Source organism: Pogoniulus pusillus, chromosome 26 (genome assembly GCF_015220805.1).
Source record: "Pogoniulus pusillus isolate bPogPus1 chromosome 26, bPogPus1.pri, whole genome shotgun sequence".
Lineage (NCBI taxonomy): Eukaryota > Metazoa > Chordata > Aves > Piciformes > Lybiidae > Pogoniulus > Pogoniulus pusillus.
In genome coordinates this window covers 6,213,483-6,230,581 of record NC_087289.1, presented here as the reverse complement: position 1 = coordinate 6,230,581, position 17,099 = coordinate 6,213,483, and the positions used below count along the sequence as shown (strand labels likewise).

At 60.5% G+C, this 17,099-nt stretch overlaps 2 protein-coding genes and 2 long non-coding RNA genes across 8 annotated transcripts; 2 read left to right on the top strand and 2 right to left on the bottom strand.

Moving 5' to 3' along the window:
- Positions 1 to 384: 384 nt before the first annotated feature.
- Positions 385 to 8,803, top strand: ECE2 (endothelin converting enzyme 2). Of its 5 annotated transcripts, none has more exons than XM_064165573.1 (19): positions 385 to 496; positions 2,132 to 2,218; positions 2,569 to 2,713; positions 2,907 to 3,122; positions 3,220 to 3,344; positions 3,486 to 3,635; positions 3,714 to 3,779; positions 3,961 to 4,149; positions 4,564 to 4,706; positions 4,848 to 4,962; positions 5,204 to 5,314; positions 5,510 to 5,608; positions 5,697 to 5,774; positions 5,965 to 6,068; positions 6,422 to 6,532; positions 6,890 to 6,957; positions 7,592 to 7,782; positions 7,857 to 7,952; positions 8,051 to 8,803. In XM_064165573.1, exons 1-19 carry the CDS (start codon positions 455 to 457, stop codon positions 8,225 to 8,227), a joined length of 2,313 nt encoding a protein of 770 aa, XP_064021643.1. In that variant the 5' UTR covers positions 385 to 454; the 3' UTR covers positions 8,228 to 8,803. The 5 variants fall into 5 exon arrangements, with proteins under 5 accessions (XP_064021643.1, XP_064021640.1, XP_064021642.1 ...); XM_064165570.1 differs by having other exon boundaries at positions 393 to 496; positions 3,489 to 3,635; XM_064165571.1 differs by lacking the exon at positions 385 to 496 and adding an exon at positions 1,947 to 2,053.
- On the bottom strand, positions 8,752 to 10,075 carry LOC135187130 (uncharacterized). Its single transcript, XR_010307201.1, has 2 exons — positions 9,985 to 10,075; positions 8,752 to 8,967 (listed from the first exon to the last, which is right to left on the bottom strand). It is a non-coding gene; the product is annotated as an uncharacterized LOC135187130 (long non-coding RNA).
- On the top strand, positions 10,012 to 12,322 carry LOC135187129 (mitochondrial ubiquitin ligase activator of nfkb 1-A-like). Its single transcript, XM_064165575.1, has 4 exons — positions 10,012 to 10,131; positions 10,363 to 10,450; positions 10,532 to 10,652; positions 10,840 to 12,322. Exons 1-4 carry the CDS (start codon positions 10,012 to 10,014, stop codon positions 11,534 to 11,536), a joined length of 1,026 nt encoding a protein of 341 aa, XP_064021645.1. The 3' UTR covers positions 11,537 to 12,322.
- LOC135187131 (uncharacterized) lies at positions 10,408 to 16,549 on the bottom strand. Its single transcript, XR_010307202.1, has 2 exons — positions 16,485 to 16,549; positions 10,408 to 11,029 (listed from the first exon to the last, which is right to left on the bottom strand). It is a non-coding gene; the product is annotated as an uncharacterized LOC135187131 (long non-coding RNA).
- Positions 16,550 to 17,099: the final 550 nt, after the last annotated feature.

Genomic DNA, 17,099 nt, shown 5'->3' with positions numbered 1-17,099 from the left:
ACGAAGGTGTTGCCGCTAGTGCAATAGCCGGTGACGGTGCTGGTGCGGCTCCCTGCGCGGGTGCCGGTGGGGGTGCTGGTGGCGACACTAGCGCAGGTAGCGGTGTGGGTGCCAGTACAGGTTTCATCTCGTGCACATGGCGGTCACCTTGGCGGTAGGACCGGGCTGAGCGGAGCAGTGCGCCTGAGCTGGGCATCGGTGCCCCTGCTCCAGCCACCCACAGGGCGCCGGCCTCAGCCGCCCCCCTGCTCGTTGCCTGCGGTCCGCGCCCTGCCTGTACCAGCCCCTGTGGCCCCATCCCTGCCTGGGTCCCGATCCCGGTGCCATTCCCGCCGGCGGCGCGGCGCCCGGTGCGGGCCATGGCGGTGGCGGAGGCAGGCGGCGCTGCGGCGGCGGCGGCGGGGGCCCGGCGCGGCCCGGGCGGGGAGCGGAGCTAGGCGGGAGGCGGCCCGGGATGGCCAGGATGAACGTGGCCCTCCAGGAGCTCGGACACGCCGTGAGTGCCCGGGGCAGCTGCAGAGCAGGGCGGGGGCAACAAGCAGGGAGAGGGGCAGGCGGAGGTTGGTGACGGAGGGGCACCGGCGAAGGGGGAAAGGAGGGAGACAGGGACGAAGGGAGCCTGGGGGGCTCTCAAGGAGCTGGAAGGGTGGGGGGGCTGCGTGAGAAGGGGCTCGGGGCCTGGAGCAGTCAAGAGGGTGAGAGCTTGGGGGCTGAATGGGGCAAACGGATCCCTGTGGATGGAGGATCTCCATCCTCCACAGTGGGGGGGCAAGACGGGGGAGGAAGGACCCTCCCAAATCCCTGACTAGTGCTGAGCAGAGGGAGCTGGGGTGGTTCAGAGATGACCCCACAGACCCTGCTCCATCGAGGCACAAAGTAGATCTGGGGGTACAGTGATGATGTTTGTAGGGTGTTCCCCAAGGCAGCAGTCCTGAAGGGAAGGGGGGGCTGTCTCTATGGGTTTCAGCCCCAGAGAGGCATCAGGAGGAGCTCCAGGACTAGGTCCTTCTTCCTCCTGCATGAAAGGTGCCGGGAGGTGCTGAGAAAGGGGTGCGGCCAGTTGGCGCTCAGGAGGACAAAGACCACCCCAGAGAGGAGAGGAGTATGTTGGGGGAGCCAAGGTAGTGGGGGTGCCTGGCTGGCTGAGTTCCCACAGGACACAATGCCACTAGCTCCCGAGCCCACCACTGATCCTAGTCTCGCACCCTTCCACCATGACAGTCCTTGGCTTAGTCCCCCCCTGCCCCACTGTGATGACAGTAGGCAAAGCTGAGCATGGGGCATTTGCTCTGCTTCACCCTTCCTGCGCTGGCATCTTCCTAGCTCCTGACACAAGCCCTGCAGGCAGGCCCAGGGCATCACTTTAGTTTTCGGCACCGATGGGAGGGTGAGCCCCAGCCCCCCCAGGCATTAACTCTGAAGCCCAAGGATGGCTCTCGACCAGCAGCATTGCTGATTATCTTTTACCAAAGACTCCAGCTTTTTCCTCCAGCTCATCCCCCACACCAAAGCTTCTGGCTCAGCTCCACCACCTCCCTCTTGGCTGAGTCTCTGACAGCCCTGATGGCTGGGTCCCCTGCCAGGCTGCCCTGTAAGGACAGGAGTGGGGGGATCCTGCCCTACCAGCTGGCCCCTCAGAAGTGCCCCCCCTGCCACTGCACAGACTTGGCCCTGTGCCTCAGGTACCCTAGGGGCCAGGATAGGGTGGAAGGCATTTCCAGATGTTTCGGACTGGTGCACATCTGCATGGAAAGTTCCAGGCGGGGGAGGAGGGGTGAGGCAGCAGCACTAGGCAACTGTTGCCTGGCAACAAGGACCACATCTCCGTGGCGATGTGGCACCTGTCGGCAGGGCTGATGCCATGGCTGCCATGGCGACACAGAGGGATGCTCTGGTGTGAGCCCCTGAGCCCTGCACCAGCAGCTCTCCCTGTGCTCTGTAGGGCCACTCAGGGCGGGGCACGACCTCTGAGGGAAGCCCAGAAACACTGAGGGGTGCTCAAGGACTGCCTCGGCAACCCTGTGCACCCGCTGAGTGAGCACCAGCCCTAGCTGTAAGAGCCAAAGGCCATGGCAGGGCAGGGGGCAGTAAATCCCATGCCCACATCCCAGACTGCTCCCTCTCTTGGCAGATGCCCGACTACAAGCGTGCCACACTGCAGGATGAGGAGGGGCTGGAGCCAGCAGGGGATGGCAGCGCCTCTCCTGACAGCGTGGAGGTGAGGTCTACCCCTGCCCATCCATCCTTCCCCTTTCCATCCACAGCCCCTTCTTTGCCCTCAGACAGGGCATGTCCACAGCCGGGTGGGCAGCAGGAGCAGGGCCAGGAGCCAAAGCATCTTTGGCTGTCCCCAGGGACATGCTGGGGAGCGGCCAAAATGCAGCAGAGTACGCCCAGGCCATCATACTTCCTTGCAGCTCAGGGGGGGCCACCAGCACCAGTGCCAGCTCACCAGGGCTGGTGGCCTGGTCCTCACCAAACGAGACAGTGGGGGGCAGTAGGGGAGGGAAGGGGGATTGGCAAGGTTTGGTCCCCCCTGGTGTGATGGCAGGTCCTGCTCCTGCCCAGGTGGGGTTTCGGAAGGGCCCGGGGCCGCTGCTGAGCCGCCTGGCCTCGCGCAGCCAGCTGGAGCTGGTGCTCTGCGCCATCGCGCTCGCCCTGGCCCTGCTGCTTGGCATCGCTGTTGTCGCCTTGGCCATCCAGTACCGCAGAGGTAGGGAGGGGCCCTGCAGCCCTCACGCCCCAGCACCTGTCGGGGACACAGCGTAACGGGGAGGGATGGGCCAGGGTGGGGCTGCTGCTCTGGGTGCTCTGCCCACCCCAGAGTGCAGGCAGGGCTTGGCCCTGCTTTGTGCCTCAGTGTCCCCAGCGCATGCGCACAGCCATGGACATGCCTCCCCTGCCAGATCCCTCTCACAGCACGTGCCTGACGGACGCCTGCGTCCGGGTGGCTAGCAAGATTCTGGAGGCTCTGGATGTGGAGACAGACCCATGCCAGGACTTCTACCAATACTCCTGTGGGGGATGGATCAAGAGAAACCCACTGCCCAATGGGCGCTCCAAGTGGAGCACCTTCAACAGCATCTGGGACCAGAACCAGGCCATCATGAAACATCTGCTAGGTAGGCTTTGGAGTGTCAGAGCTACTGGGCAGGTGAGCTCTGGGTGCAGGCTGCCAGAGTCCCAGTGTCCCCAGGGCTGACCCACAGCATCCTGCAGAGAACACCACCTTCAACTCCAGCAGCGAGGCAGAACGAAAGACACAGCGGTACTACCTGTCCTGCCTCAAGGAGCAAAGGATAGAGGAGCTGGGCTCCCAGCCCCTCATGGAGCTGATCGACAAGGTGAGGGGCCATCCACACATGAGCTGAGCTGTTAGGGCTCAGCCCAACATGTCTCCCACTCAGCTCTTCACAGAACTGGGGAGGAGACACCCCTCGGGGATGGACCTCATCCTTCCTTGAGGCACCAGGTGCATCTGCCAGCAGATTGGGGGATGGAATGTCACTGGATCCTGGAACCAGACCAGCTTCATGGAGGTACTCAAGATGGTGTCTGGCACATACCGGGCGACCCCCTTCTTCACAGTGTATGTGGGTGCAGACTCCAAGAGCTCCAACAGCAATGTTATCCAGGTTGGCACCTTAGCACCCAGGGGCAGCAGGAACCAGGGTGGGCAGCAGGATGACTGTATTGCCCCTCTCTTCCCACAGGTGGACCAGTCAGGGCTTTTCCTCCCATCTCGGGATTACTACCTGAACAAGACTGCCAATGAGAGGGTGAGACTGGGTGCTAGGCATGCTGCCAGCAGCAGTCGAGGGAAACCCACCACAATGGGGTGAAAGCAGCACTGGGGGACACCTGACAGCTGTGCTCTGCCCATTGGGTGGCATGGTGCCCAGACAGCAGATTGGAACCTGCCAGGAAGGTAGGATGAGCTGTGGCTTGGCATCCCACCAGGTCCTTGCAGCATACCTGGACTACATGGTGGAGCTGGGCACGCTGCTGGGAGGGGCCCCAGAGCCCACCCGCCTCCAGATGCAGCAGGTGCTGGACTTTGAAACCCAGCTGGCCAACATCACTGTGCCCCAGGCGGAGCGGCGGGATGATGAGAAGATCTACCACAAGATGAGCATTGCTGAGCTGCAGGTGGGCGCAGCCTGGGGAACTCCCTTGTGAACGTGAAGCAAGGTTGTCTGCTGGGACACTGAGGAGTCTGTGCCTGCTGCTGCCCACCCCACCCCAAGATATTCCAGGCAGCCCCATCCATTCTGGGGCATGTGCTGGGTGCTGGAATGTTCATCCCCTTGGTTGTTAGGATTTGGGGGGAGCTGCCACCCTGCATGGGGTTGTTCACCAGATCCAGTCCTTGTCCTGCAGCATTGAGAGCTGTGGGGAGCCATGGGACAGGTGTTTGGAGACAGAGAGGGAATCTGGGGTAGTGAGGGACCTTGGGACCTTCCTAGGAGCTCAACTCCTGCCCCAGGGGATCCCCCAACTCTAGACAGGATGTGGCAGAACCATGCCGAGCATCCCGGTGCCACATCTTCATGTCCCCTGCAGGCCCTGGCCCCTGCCATTGACTGGTTGGATTACCTGTCCTACTCCCTGGCACCCCTGGAGCTGGTGGACACGGAGCCTGTGGTGGTGTATGGGGACATTTACCTCCAGCAGGTCTCTGACCTCATCAATGGCACCGACAAGAGGTGAGGTGCCTATGAACATCTGGTCATGCCCCACTTGGGGCTGCCCCCATGCTGGGGACATGATCTGGGCTTGCCAGTGGCTTGGAAGCTGGGACATCCCAATGGATCATGATGAGCCACAGTGCCTCTCTGCCCACACAGCATCCTGAACAACTACCTTATCTGGAATCTGGTGCAGAAGACAGCCTCCAGCCTGGACCAGCGCTTTGAGACAGCCCAGGAGAAGCTACTGGAGACACTCTATGGCACCAGGAAGGTAACTGTGGCCTTAGGAATAGTCCCCTCTCTCCCCAGCCTGAAAGCAGCCAGGCCCAACTCTGCCCTTGGAATGCTGAGCCTCAGATGCTGCAGAGATAACCCAGGGTCCATCTCTTGGGAGCAAGGTTTAGCTGCTGAGCAACTCCCTCCTGGGCAAGGGACAGAGGTGTGCTGAAGGAAGGGAGTGGAGGAGGAAAGGGAGATGGGGGTCTCACAGATAACCCATCTTGCTCCTGCAGTCCTGCACACCCCGCTGGCAAACCTGCATCTCTAACACGGATGACACACTGGGCTTCGCCCTGGGCTCCCTCTTCGTCAAAGCTACTTTTGACCGGGACAGCAAGGCCATTGTGAGGACACTTCTGCCCCTGTCCCCTCCCCACTGTCATCCACTGAACCCCTCCTATGCCTCCTAAACCCCCGGGGCTGGAAGGCAGGGAGCAGAGAAATGGGCCCCTCAACCCCAGAGAGGTCACATCCTGCCCACCCTGTCCCTGCCTGAGGGGCTGCTCGGGGCAGGGAGGCTTCATTCCCTCTCCTGTCAGGCTGAGGAGATGATCAGCGAGATTCGGGCAGCCTTTGAGGTGTCCCTGGACCAGCTGGACTGGATGGACGAAAAGACCAGGCAGGCTGCAAAGGAGAAGGTGACCTCAGAGAGAACACTGGGTGAGAGATCTCCCCCCATCCCAGTAAACTTGTCCAGTCTTACTGCTGTGGCCTCTCCCCACACAGGCTGATGCCATCTATGACATGATCGGCTTCCCTGACTTCATCCTGGACAACAAGGAGCTGGATGATGTCTACGATGGGGTAGGGGGGCACTCAGCTTGTGGGGAGGGTGTCTGGTTCCTGCTCACACCAAGCCCTAGGAGGCCCCATGGTAAGGCAATGTCCCTGTTCAGGGGACCTATTTGGGATGGGGCGTTACACGGAGCCACCCTGGCCAGGGAGGGGGAATGACCCCAATGGGCTCCTCCTTATCTCTCCTCTTCCTCACCAGTATGAGGTCTCAGAGGACTCCTTCTTCCAGAATATGCTCAACTTCTACAACTTCTCTGCCAAAGTGATGGCTGACCAGCTCCGGAAACCCCCCAACCGAGACCAGTAAGGGGGAGGGCATGGGGTGGGCGGAAGGATGTGATACTGGCACAGTGTCCCTCCTGTCTCCTGTCCCACCTTCCATGCCAGCATGGTGTCACAGCACTGTCCCCAGCATGGCCTGGGTGCCACTCGGGGGAAGCTCCCACTGTGGGATAGTACAGCATTGTAGCTCACCAGTGGTGGCTCTGGCTTGTCTCTGGGACAGGGTCCCTTAGTCATGGGACAGGGACAGCAGTGCCAGCCCTGAGCAGGGCAGAGCAGGGGACATGTGGTGGGAGACAGCACAAGAGAGTGCCTGGGTGGGGTGGAGAGGGCACACATCCCTGCTTGTCCCCTGCCCCACCTTCCTGCCCCAGGTGGAGCATGACCCCGCAGACCGTCAATGCCTACTACCTGCCCACCAAGAACGGGATCGTCTTCCCTGCCGGCATCCTGCAGGCCCCCTTCTACGCCCGCAACCACCCCAAGTGAGCCTGACACAGGGATAAGGGGCATCTCCTGGGGGTGGGAGGTGCCTGAATCAGAGCCAGCACCCCACAGAGCTTGCCACAGTCATAAAAAAAAGCTCTGGTGGGCTTGAGGGTCCCTTAGAGCTTTACATTCTGCACCCAAGACAGCCTGTAAAACAACTGTGGGGCCACCAGTGTCCCCAGTGAAACTTATTCTCAGCTGGTTGCCAGCTGGAGTAGAGTCTTGCCCTGACACAGATGGGGTGCCCAGGCTATGGAGGGGGTGCCCTGGCTGTGGAGAGGGTATCCAGGAGATGGGTAGGCTGCAACAGCATCATCTCCCTGCACTTACCTGTCTCTCCTGCGGTCCCACAGAGCCCTTAATTTTGGTGGCATTGGCGTGGTGATGGGACATGAGCTGACCCATGCATTCGATGATCAAGGTGAGAGCCTATGGACAGCACCAGCCCTGACGCCCTGCACCTTCCTGCCCCCACCCTGGCCCTTGGCATGGGGAGGGGTGCTGTGGGAGCACGAGGGTCCTGCTTTGCCATCCATTGCATCATGCGTGCTCATGCCTCCCTGGCCGCCCCCCCTTCTATCGTCCTGTCTCCCCAGGTGGCACCTGCTGATACCTCCCCCTGGCTTCTCTGTGCAGCTTTCGCTCCATCTGCTTGGTGAGGACACAGTGTCTGCAGCCTTGGTTCCCTCCTCATCCTTCTCCTCCCTGTGGGGTGCAGGATGGGTCCCTCTCACATCCACTCTGCTTTGCACCTTCACCACAGCCCTGGACCTGAGATGGAGATCAATGGGGGAATGTGGGGTGACAAATTCAGCCTGGGACAGCTGGGACCCACTGGGGATGGCTGGGGATCCAAGAACATGGCTGAGCCCAAAGCCTGCCTGGAGCAGGAGCTGAGGGGCACCATCTCTCTTGGGCATAGGCACAAGGTCTCCCAGTGTCCCCTGGTGCTGTTCTCACCACAGCCCACCTTGCTTCAGGACCCCCTGCAGCAGGGGGTCATCGGGGGGCTGGCATTCCCTGATCCCAGCCTATCCCATGATTCTGTTCCACAGGCCGGGAGTACGACAAAGAGGGCAACCTGCGGCCGTGGTGGCAGAACTCCTCCCTGGAGGCCTTCAAGAACCGGACGGCGTGCATGACCGAGCAGTACGGCCGCTACACCGTCCACCGTGAGAAGGTCAACGGCAGGCAGACGCTGGGCGAAAACATTGCTGACAACGGCGGGCTCAAAGCAGCCTACAACGTGAGTGCCGCTGTCCCGAGGACCCCCGTGCCTATCTGTTCCTTCCCGGGGGCTTCAGGGTACCTCTCCTACAGGCGTACAAGTCCTGGCTGCAGAAGAACGGGGAGGAGAAACGCCTGCCAGCCCTGGGGCTCACCAACCATCAGCTCTTCTTCGTGGGCTTTGCACAGGTAGGGTGGAACGGGATGGTGCCGTTTCTCATCCCTCCCTGGCCCCTCAGAGCCGTTCCACAGCCTGCCAGTTCCTGAGGCTGCTCTTGCTCTGATAGGTGTGGTGCTCTGTCAGGACACCGGAGAGCTCCCATGAAGGGCTGGTGACCGACCCCCACAGCCCTGACAAGTACCGTGTCATTGGCACCCTCAGCAACTCCCGGGACTTTGTTGAACATTTTGGTTGTCCCCTGGGCTCTCCCATGAACCCTGGCAAGCACTGTGAGGTGTGGTAGTGATGGGGAGGATGCCGGGGACAGAGGAGACAATGCTCTCCTGTGCCTCCTCTGCCCCCAGCCTTCACTGGCTGCCAGCGCTGGCCCACAGGCAGAGAGCAGGGCCACCTCCTGGGTCACCCTCTGTCACTGTTCCCCCTTGTGCACACAGCGCACACCTCTGCCTCCCTCCGCAGCACCCACGGCCCCACACCAGGTACCCATCCACAGCCTGAGGGACAGCACGGCCAGCAGAGAAGCCGTAGCAACCCCAAAACGCAGCTCTGCCCCATAACCCTGACGTGCACCCTGATGGGCACAGCTCAGCACCCCCAGTGACACGGAGCCCACCCTGGGCAGGCAGGTCAGTGGAGTCCCGGGAGCGCACTGGAGACCTGCTCCAACGCTCCCTGAACTGCTGGAGATGCAAGCTGGGGGCCACCTGGCTGTGCCCTTCCCTCTCCCCCTCCCAGTCTGGCTTGGCTTCCCTATCCACCTCTGCTGGGACCAGGGGGCGGCAGCGGGGACTCTGGTGCCTTCAGCTGTGGGTGGCTGTCGCTGAATTTATTTAACGATTAAAAGCAGTTTCCACTCACATTGGCGGCTCCGGGTGCTTCACAGTGTCAGGGTGGGGGCAGAGCTGTGATCCGGAGCAAGGGGTGACTCAGAGGCCGGGGAGTGTGTAGGTGGTGAGACATCTCGAGGGACAGGAGCAGGAGGTGAGAAATCCCGAGGGAGCAAGAGAGGGGAGTGGGAGATGTCTTGAAGGACAGAGGGAGAGGAGCAGACGTTCAGCAAAAGAGAGCGGTAGCAGCATGGTCAACTCTCAGCCCTCGCAGACCAGGCAGGGTCTGAGAGGACACAGAGCTCATCCCCAGCCGTGAAGTGACAGGTTGGCTCAGGGGGAGGCTGGGGCGACGGGAAGGCAGGCTCCGGGCTGGGACAGCTCCGCAGACTCGGCCCAGGGGACGGAAGGTCCCCCGCTGCCCCCAGGCGAAAGTGACAGAACGAGTGACACCCCCTCTCACCGTGGGGCCAGACCACGCCCGAGTCCTCTCCACAAAGCGCCTAGGGCCCGCTCTGACCAGACCCCTGCCCACACTGCGCCCTGAGCGCTTTCCCCAGGTCCTCAGTCACCCCCAGCCGCGTACCGGGGCTCAGCCACCCCCGCGGCCAGGAGCGGCGCGCAGAGGCCGCCGGGAGCTGTAGTGCTGGCAGCGGCGGGCGCACTGCCTGACGGGAGCTGTAGTTCGGCGCGGGGCTTGCCGCGGGTTGCAGTCCCGGACAAGGCCTCGGGGTGGGACTCCATTTCCCGGCAGCCAGCGCGGCGGGGCCGGGGTGCGGGCCTGGGCGCTCGGGTCTCGAGGGCGCGGGGGACAGCGAGGAAGGCAGGCGTGAGCGGCGGGACCGGGTGGGGCTGGGGAACCAGCACCGGGCAGGGCTCCGGCTGCAGGTGCCGGGCCGAGGTGGGAGCCTGGGTGCAGGGCCGGGTCTCTGTTACAGGTGCTGGGCCTCGGCCCGAGCATGGGCGCAGAGCACTATGGGTGTCGGGTCGAGCCAGGGCTGCCGGGCTGAGGTGCAGCTGGAGCTGAGCTGTGCTCGGCCCCGGCCACAGGCGAGCCTGGCTTTGGGGCGGCAGCGCCCTGGGGACCGGGAGTCTGTGAGTTACCCCTGCTCTGCAGGGACAAAGCCAGCGTCGTGGGGACAGGGGCAGTGCTTGGCCCTAGGCCGTGCCTGGCCCTAGGCCGGTACTGCTGTCCTGCAGCCACCATGCTCACCTTGCAGGCGTACTGCCAGAGCCTGAGATGATGGATGCGCCACCCATCACACCTGGGGAGCTGCTGTGTCTGGGCTCCAGCCTTGCCTTCTCCGGCCTCTTCTATTATCTGTACAGGAAGAAAGCCAAAGTCGTGACACGTATACAGGTAGCCTTGTCCCTCATGTTGTGCCTCAGATATTCTCTCCTGCCCACTGTCCCTTCCCCACTGCCCATCCCAAAGCCTTTGATTTGAGTGCACCTCTACTGAAGTTACAATGGCCAAGACCAAGCAGGTGACATCCTACCAGAGATCCCCGAAAGGCTATACATCACCCAGCCTCTGCTTGCCAGCCTGTCAGCTCCTGCCTCTGTTCATGCTCAGTCTCTGTTCTTCCAGGAGGCCCCAAAGCTCCAGGTTGATGATGATTTACCAGCACTGGTATCTGCAGCTGATGGGAGATGCCTGCCTTACGTTGCCCTGGAAGGTAAGGAGATCCTGTGGCCACACACCAGGGACAAACACTGTGCTCTCCTCCTTTACCCATGATGCATCTCTTGGTCCTTAGGCATAGTGCTGCCAGCCAAGGCTGTGCTGACCAGCCACTACCATGAAGGGCTGCAGGGTGTGATCCAGAAACTGCTTGTGAAGGAGCATCGGCTGATCTGGAACAGCTTGGCCCGGAACTGGTGAGTGGCGGGAGGGGAGAGCGGAGGTGGGCTTGCACTGACAGGTCCAAACCCCCATCCTCTGGGTCCACTTGAGAAGCAGAAAGTGGCTCAGTTAAAAGCCCTAGTCTCTACCCTCGGGTCAGCCTTAGGAGCACAGAGTTCCTCTGTGTTGGCCACATCCCAGTGCTGCATTTTCCACTTGCAGGAGCGAGAGCGAGCGGGTGCTGTCTGAGCAGGTCTACACTGTCCCCTTCTTGCTGGCCTCGGCAGACACTGAGGCAGCGACACACGTGACTGTGGAGAGCCCACTCCGAGCTGTTTGCCTGCCTCTGGAGACAGTGTATGAGCGGTTCCAGCAGCCGGTCCATGGCTTTCGCGACCTGCTGGGCCAGTACCTGAGTGGGGAGAAACCCAAGGGCATCCTGGAGACGGAGGAGATGCTGCGGGTGGGGGCTGGGCTGACAGGCATTGGGGAGCTGGCCCTGCACCCCGATGGCTCCCTGCACCTGGAGCCACCAGCCCAGGCAGGCGAGTATTTCCTGTGCCTGGGCGACTGGCAGACAGTGCTGGCAGAGCTGGAGTCAGCCAGCGGGCTGTGGAAGGGGGTGGCCGTGCTGTGTGCTGCAGCAGGCCTGGCCGTTCTCCTGCATGCCCTTTGCCGTGCCTACCGCCGTGCCCGCCTCAAGCAGCAGCGTGAGGACAAGGAGCCAGACAGTGAGGAAGCTGGGGATGGGGGGCTGGAGGACTTCTGTGTTATCTGCCTGACACGGCCCCGCGAATGTGTCCTCTTGAGCTGTGGCCACATCTGCTGCTGCTTCCGCTGCTTCCAGGCCTTGCCTGCCCGCCTCTGCCCCATCTGCCGCGGACCCATTGACCGCGTGGTGCCCCTCTACCAGGCCTGAAAGCAACTAGAGGCTGCCCAAAAAAGGGCACTGCAAACCAAGCCAAGTCCGGAGCTTGCAGAAATCTCAGCTGTCCCCTCATGTGCAGCTGTGTGGTTCCTGTTGGCAGGAAATGCTCCTGGGGTTCCCCTCTACCTGGTTTTGGGAGTGGGGTGGAGTTACAACCCCCTCACTCTTCCATCATCTGCTAGAGTGACTCCACCTGAAAATGAAGGCTTGAGGGAGACATACTCAGTGCTGGAGCCAAGAAGCTGAGTACCGTGCCCCACTGAGCCATTCCTTTGGCTGGTGGCTGTTTGACCTTTTCCCAGCCCTGATGCCTCATCAAAGATACATGGGACTTTTCCCTTGTTTTGCTTTTACAATGCATAGCTTTATGGGAAGGATGGCTGAGACAAGACCAGAGCTGGTGGGATGCAGTGGGCATGGTGAGCTGATAGAAACACAGCCTCTCCCCAAGCCACTGCAGTGCCACACCTTGGTGCCACTCTTGTCCTTCCTCCACAATCCATGTGCCTACAGTGATTGCCTAGACCATGTTGGGGCACCCAGGCACTGGTAGGAATGAAGTATGCCCCTTCACCAGCTGCTCTGCCAACTGGGAAGGGGGATGGCATCTTTCTCTGCAGGGTGCCCACTGTCCTCCCAGAGCAAGAGGACAGTGCTGGGGTGCCCTGGAGCCTGCCCGCACCTCTGGCTCCAACTGCACCCAATTTTCCTGCTGGGACCGGGAGCAGGAGCAGCTTGCAGTGGTGTGTGAGTGATAAAGCCAAGAAGCCAAGCTCAGCCTTGCCTCTTGCTTTGTGCCTTGAAGTGCAGGCATGGGAAAATGTGCCAGGAGCTGAGTCTCCTCAGGGAGTCAGCCCAAGGGCATACTCATCGGTGGTGGCTGGTGGGCAGGGGACCCTTGTCTGGGGCACACCTCCTGAGATTACAGCTTGAGGGGATGGGGTGCAGAAACAGGACTGTTTCCAAGGTGATCATGTTCTTCTGGTCTCCATGGCAATCACTCCCCTGGACTGCTCCCCATCACCGCCTGGCTGCAGTTGCCCAGGCAACCCACAGGCTCTCCTGGCTCCTGCAGCTTTGGGGCACCCAGGATTTGGAGGAGGGGGGTATGCAGTGCTGGCAGGCTGTTGGCAGCCAGACAGTGGTGTTGGGGTCAGGGTGAGGATGATATGCTCCCTAGCCAAGGAAGCAGCCCCCACTGCTGTCATTCTGGGACGAAGGGTTTCGGGCAAAGCTGCTGTTGTGATGTTGCTCTCAGGGCTCACAGGGAGCCATAATGCCCCAGAGAAACCTCTTTGGGATCCACATGCAGGTTTGTGGTGTGGGAGGGTCCTTTTCTCCACCGCCCTCCCTGCAGTCTTGCAGCCTGGCATCTTCCCCCTTGCCAGCGTGGTGACTGCCTCACTGCAGAGTGAGCAATGGGGCCCAGGCTTCCCCCCGCCCCGGAACTGGGCATCCCTCTACAGCAGGAGGGATTTCGGGAAGGAGATAAATACCAGATGGGAGAGGGCTGGGCTGCCAGGAACACACTACCCATGTGCCAAAAGTTGCTGGCACAAGTGGGTGCGTGGGCTGGGAAGGGCAGGGAGGTGCTTGTGCTCCTGCAGACTGCTCGTCTCGTTCCCCAGAGCCTGGCAGCCAGCTGGGGACAAGAAGAGGGCCCTGCAGCCACCTGCAAACCTCTGTCCCCATAGATGCCAAGGGTTACTGGGGCAGGGAACATCCTTGGTTGTTGAAGCACACAGAAAGGGTGGCAGTGCATGCACCCTGCATGTCAACCCATGCTGGGGCACAACCCTGTAGCCTGTCCATGCCACCTCCCTCTCCAGTCACTGCCACATCTGGAAAGGCCACCAGCCCCATGGTGGCCTGGACACACAAACCCCATTAAACATCCCTGCCTACCTAGCATCACTCTGGGTGGCAGTGTGACTCAGCTGCTCAGCTGGAGCCTCAGTGTGCCAAAACACTGGGTGAAGGGTCTGCCCAGACTTGCCACAGCACATGTGCCCCCAGATGAACCCACTGTCTCCCACCAGTGATTTTTGATCAGAAGCAGGAAAGTAGGCAGCTCACAGTTCCCCACACAACTTCCCTCCCCACCACCAAGGGCCCAGCAGTGACCCAGGTGTCCTGCCAGCTACCACCCACCCCTCAGGGTTCATGTGGGTGCCAGTCCATGGCCCCCAGCCCCCAGGGCTGCCAGTCTGCTCCTGCTTCCCTCCCTGTCTGTTGTCATGGTGACCAAAGATGTAGTGACAGACGAGGATGAAGCCGCACATCCCAGCAGGGCTGTTCATCCACCCAGCAAGGTTGGATTTCCACCCCCACTGAACTCAGGCAGGGAAGCCTCTGTGAAGCCTCTGCCCCAGGCAGCACAGCTGGAGGTGCCCCATCTGCTCAAATGCAGTCCAGGCATCACTGCTACCACAGCTGTGCCCTGGGCAGCTCACGTGAGGGATGGAGACAGTGCCATCCATTTGCACTGGGCACAGACTTGCAATCAGAGCCTCCTGGGAGCAGCCTCTTTCCAAAGGCAGGTGGTGCACTGAGGCAAACTCATCACACTACTGACAACCTGTTGGCTGCCTGCCCTGGGCTCACACCCAGCACAGCTACTGAGTGGGGTGGCTCTCCTGTTTCCCAACGTCTCACTACTGTGATGGGGTCTACCACACCCATTGCCAGGCCTGGCCATCCCCACTGTCTGCACCCAGCCCAGCTGTGTGCCTCTGGTCCCCCAAAACAACCATGCAAAGGAGTTACTTGACCACGGCACAGGCAGCACACACAGCAACATCCCCACCCAGGCTTTGACTACCGAGAGCCAGTAGAAATAGCCAAGGATAGAGACATCCCTGACTGGGCTATGGGTAGGTGTTTGGAGAGGGTGGCAGTGCCAGCAGCAAGTGCTTTGTGAGCCCCGCCTGGGACACAGGTGCCACTGCCATGGAGCAGAAGTGCCATTTCACATTTGTTGGCAGGGCTAAAAGCAGCACAGATGGGTGTACCCATGACAGCCTACAAGCATGCCTCTGCAGCCCCCTGCCTTGTGATGTGAGCCCTGGGCAATGGCACTGATGTGATCTCAGGCCTGCAGCAGAGAAAGCTCCAGCTCTGGTGGCTGATGCCTCCACCAAGCCTCATAACATCCAGCCACTGTCTGCCAGGCCACCAACTTTGTCCCTACCAGGACTCAAAGGCCACCAAGATGCTGCTACCCAGCCCAGCTCCCACTGTGCACAGGTGCCTACAGAGCTTGGGCAAGACGTGCCCCACCACGAGTTGCTTGCACATAGACAGAGCATTTCTCCACTTTAAAACCACCTGAAGCTTCAGGGGAACCTCTCAGCTCCATCGCAGCACCCAGAGCCAGCACCCAAATATACCATCAAGAATGCAGAACTCAGGGGCAGCTTCCAGCTGTGGGGCTGGATCACAGCAGATGCTGTTGGGCTCCTGGAGCATCGCACAGCACTATTTCCCTGGCTGTGAGCCTAGCTGCCCAACCCCAGAACCACCCCAGGGGAGTCGTGGTCAGATGCTAGCCCTTGCATCACCTGCAAGGTGTCCCAGCCCAGGGGCTGTGGCCCAGGTTTAAGGAGATAGGGCAAGAACATCCTGTTTCCCACTCCCACAACCCTTCATCCCACTGGAGCTGGCTTTGTATTGGACAAAAGATTGCAAAGGATTTGAGAAAGGAGGTTATATGGCTGCCAAAAGGTGCATAACAAAGGTGGGATGAGAGCCAGGGTAAGGAGGGCATGTGATGTGGTTCTTCATGGGAGAATGCCAGCTGCACCGGCAGGGGATGAGGCTGGGGTCCATCCTGCACCCCCTGCCCTCCACCCCTCTCACATCCCTGGTACCCACCTCCCCAGGGACACATGACCAGCAGCATTCTTGGGGAGTCAAAGACTAGAGATGTCCCAAGGAAATGCAGTGCCCAGAGTCATAATGCTGCCCTGCCCCACCTGCAGCCCAACTGTGCTAGCACAAATCTGCTCCTGCTCCTGCATGAGCTGGACAGAGGGTCCCTCCCAGCTCCAGCCAGCCTCTCCCCTCCATCCTATATTCTAGCCAAGCAGCTCTCCTTGGATGCAAAGCACTGTACAGATACAGGTGTGGGATAAGTGGGGTCATTCCCAGGGTGACCCCTTTCAAGCCTCTCCCCAGGAGCCTGCCGGGCTGGAACCTCTCCTGGAGTGCAGCATCAGCCCTGCTCACATCCCACACAACCCATCTGCTCCTCTTTTTCTCTCTCGCCCCCGGCCCTGCTCGTGCCACGGCCTGCCTGTCCCTGCCCACGGGCAGTGGCACATGGGCCTGGCAATGAGAAAAGCAGGCCACATCTCAGCGTGGGCCTCTTGCCTATTTTCCTGGGCACTTTTTACAAGAGCTCAAGCTATCACATGAAAAAGTTCAAGCTGGTTCCCCAGCAAAGGCAGGGATAAAGGCATCACCATTCCAGGAGAGTGGGCACTGCTGTAATGCCCATGCTCTGGGAGGACAGCAAGGACCAGTGTTCTACAGAGCTGGGCATAAAGGGAAAGGCATGGCTGAGCCTTCCCAGAATAGAAGTACCTGCTCTCTCACTGACCAGCCCAGCTGATGCTCTTATGTGGCACCTTTCAACAGGATCTCAGGCTGTGGAGATGCTGGCATGGGGGGATGGACCACAGGGCTGTTTGTAAAACCCCCACTCTTGCCTCCTCAAGGCACCCAAAGGGAGATTCTCATGCAACTGCTATAGGGCTGGCAAGTATAATTTCCATGCAGGGCTCTAGCTTTGCTGCAACACAGCACAACTGCATGAGCAGTGGGGCCTGGATGCAGAGAGGCCGCAGGAACAGGGCTGCCTCATGACAGGGTGATCCTCTCCAACTAGTTGTCATCGTTGTCGTCACCACCACCACCACCACCACCACCACTATCTTACCATCATAATCATCATTCCCAGATCCAAAGGCCAGAGCTGTACCTGCAGGTCAGGCAAGAAGCATTAACACCAACTTGAATTTAAACAACAGCCCCAGGTGACTTCGATGAGGGATCCCAGGTGAGGCTGCTTAGGGCCAACAATGCCAATTAATGCAATCATGGTCCTGGTGGCAGAAAATGCAGGAAGAACAGGCCAAAGTAGGTTCATAGCAAGAGTGTGTAGAGGGGACACAAATGGTGCTCTTGAAGGGGCACTGGGGCCACTCTGATTGGTCTCTCCTTGCTAATCCATGGAGGCTCCTCATGGGGGGTACCCTTCCTCTTGTCCACAGAGAGCTCCCAAAGAAGAGCCAAACCACAGGGCAAAGGGCATCCTGGGGCACAGTCCCCATCCCCATGGACACCTGCAGAATCATACCTGTGTGCTCTCTGTGGTTCTGCTATGGGCTATGGGCACACATGTACAAACACATGCACACACACACGTGCAGTGACCCACACATGGGGGAGACTGGGATAGGACCAGTGTGGTCTCAGTGGCGGATCCCAGTTCTGGGGGCGACTGAGGGAGGAGGTGCCTGGATGGGCCACTGGGCAAGTAGAGGGCTGGGGA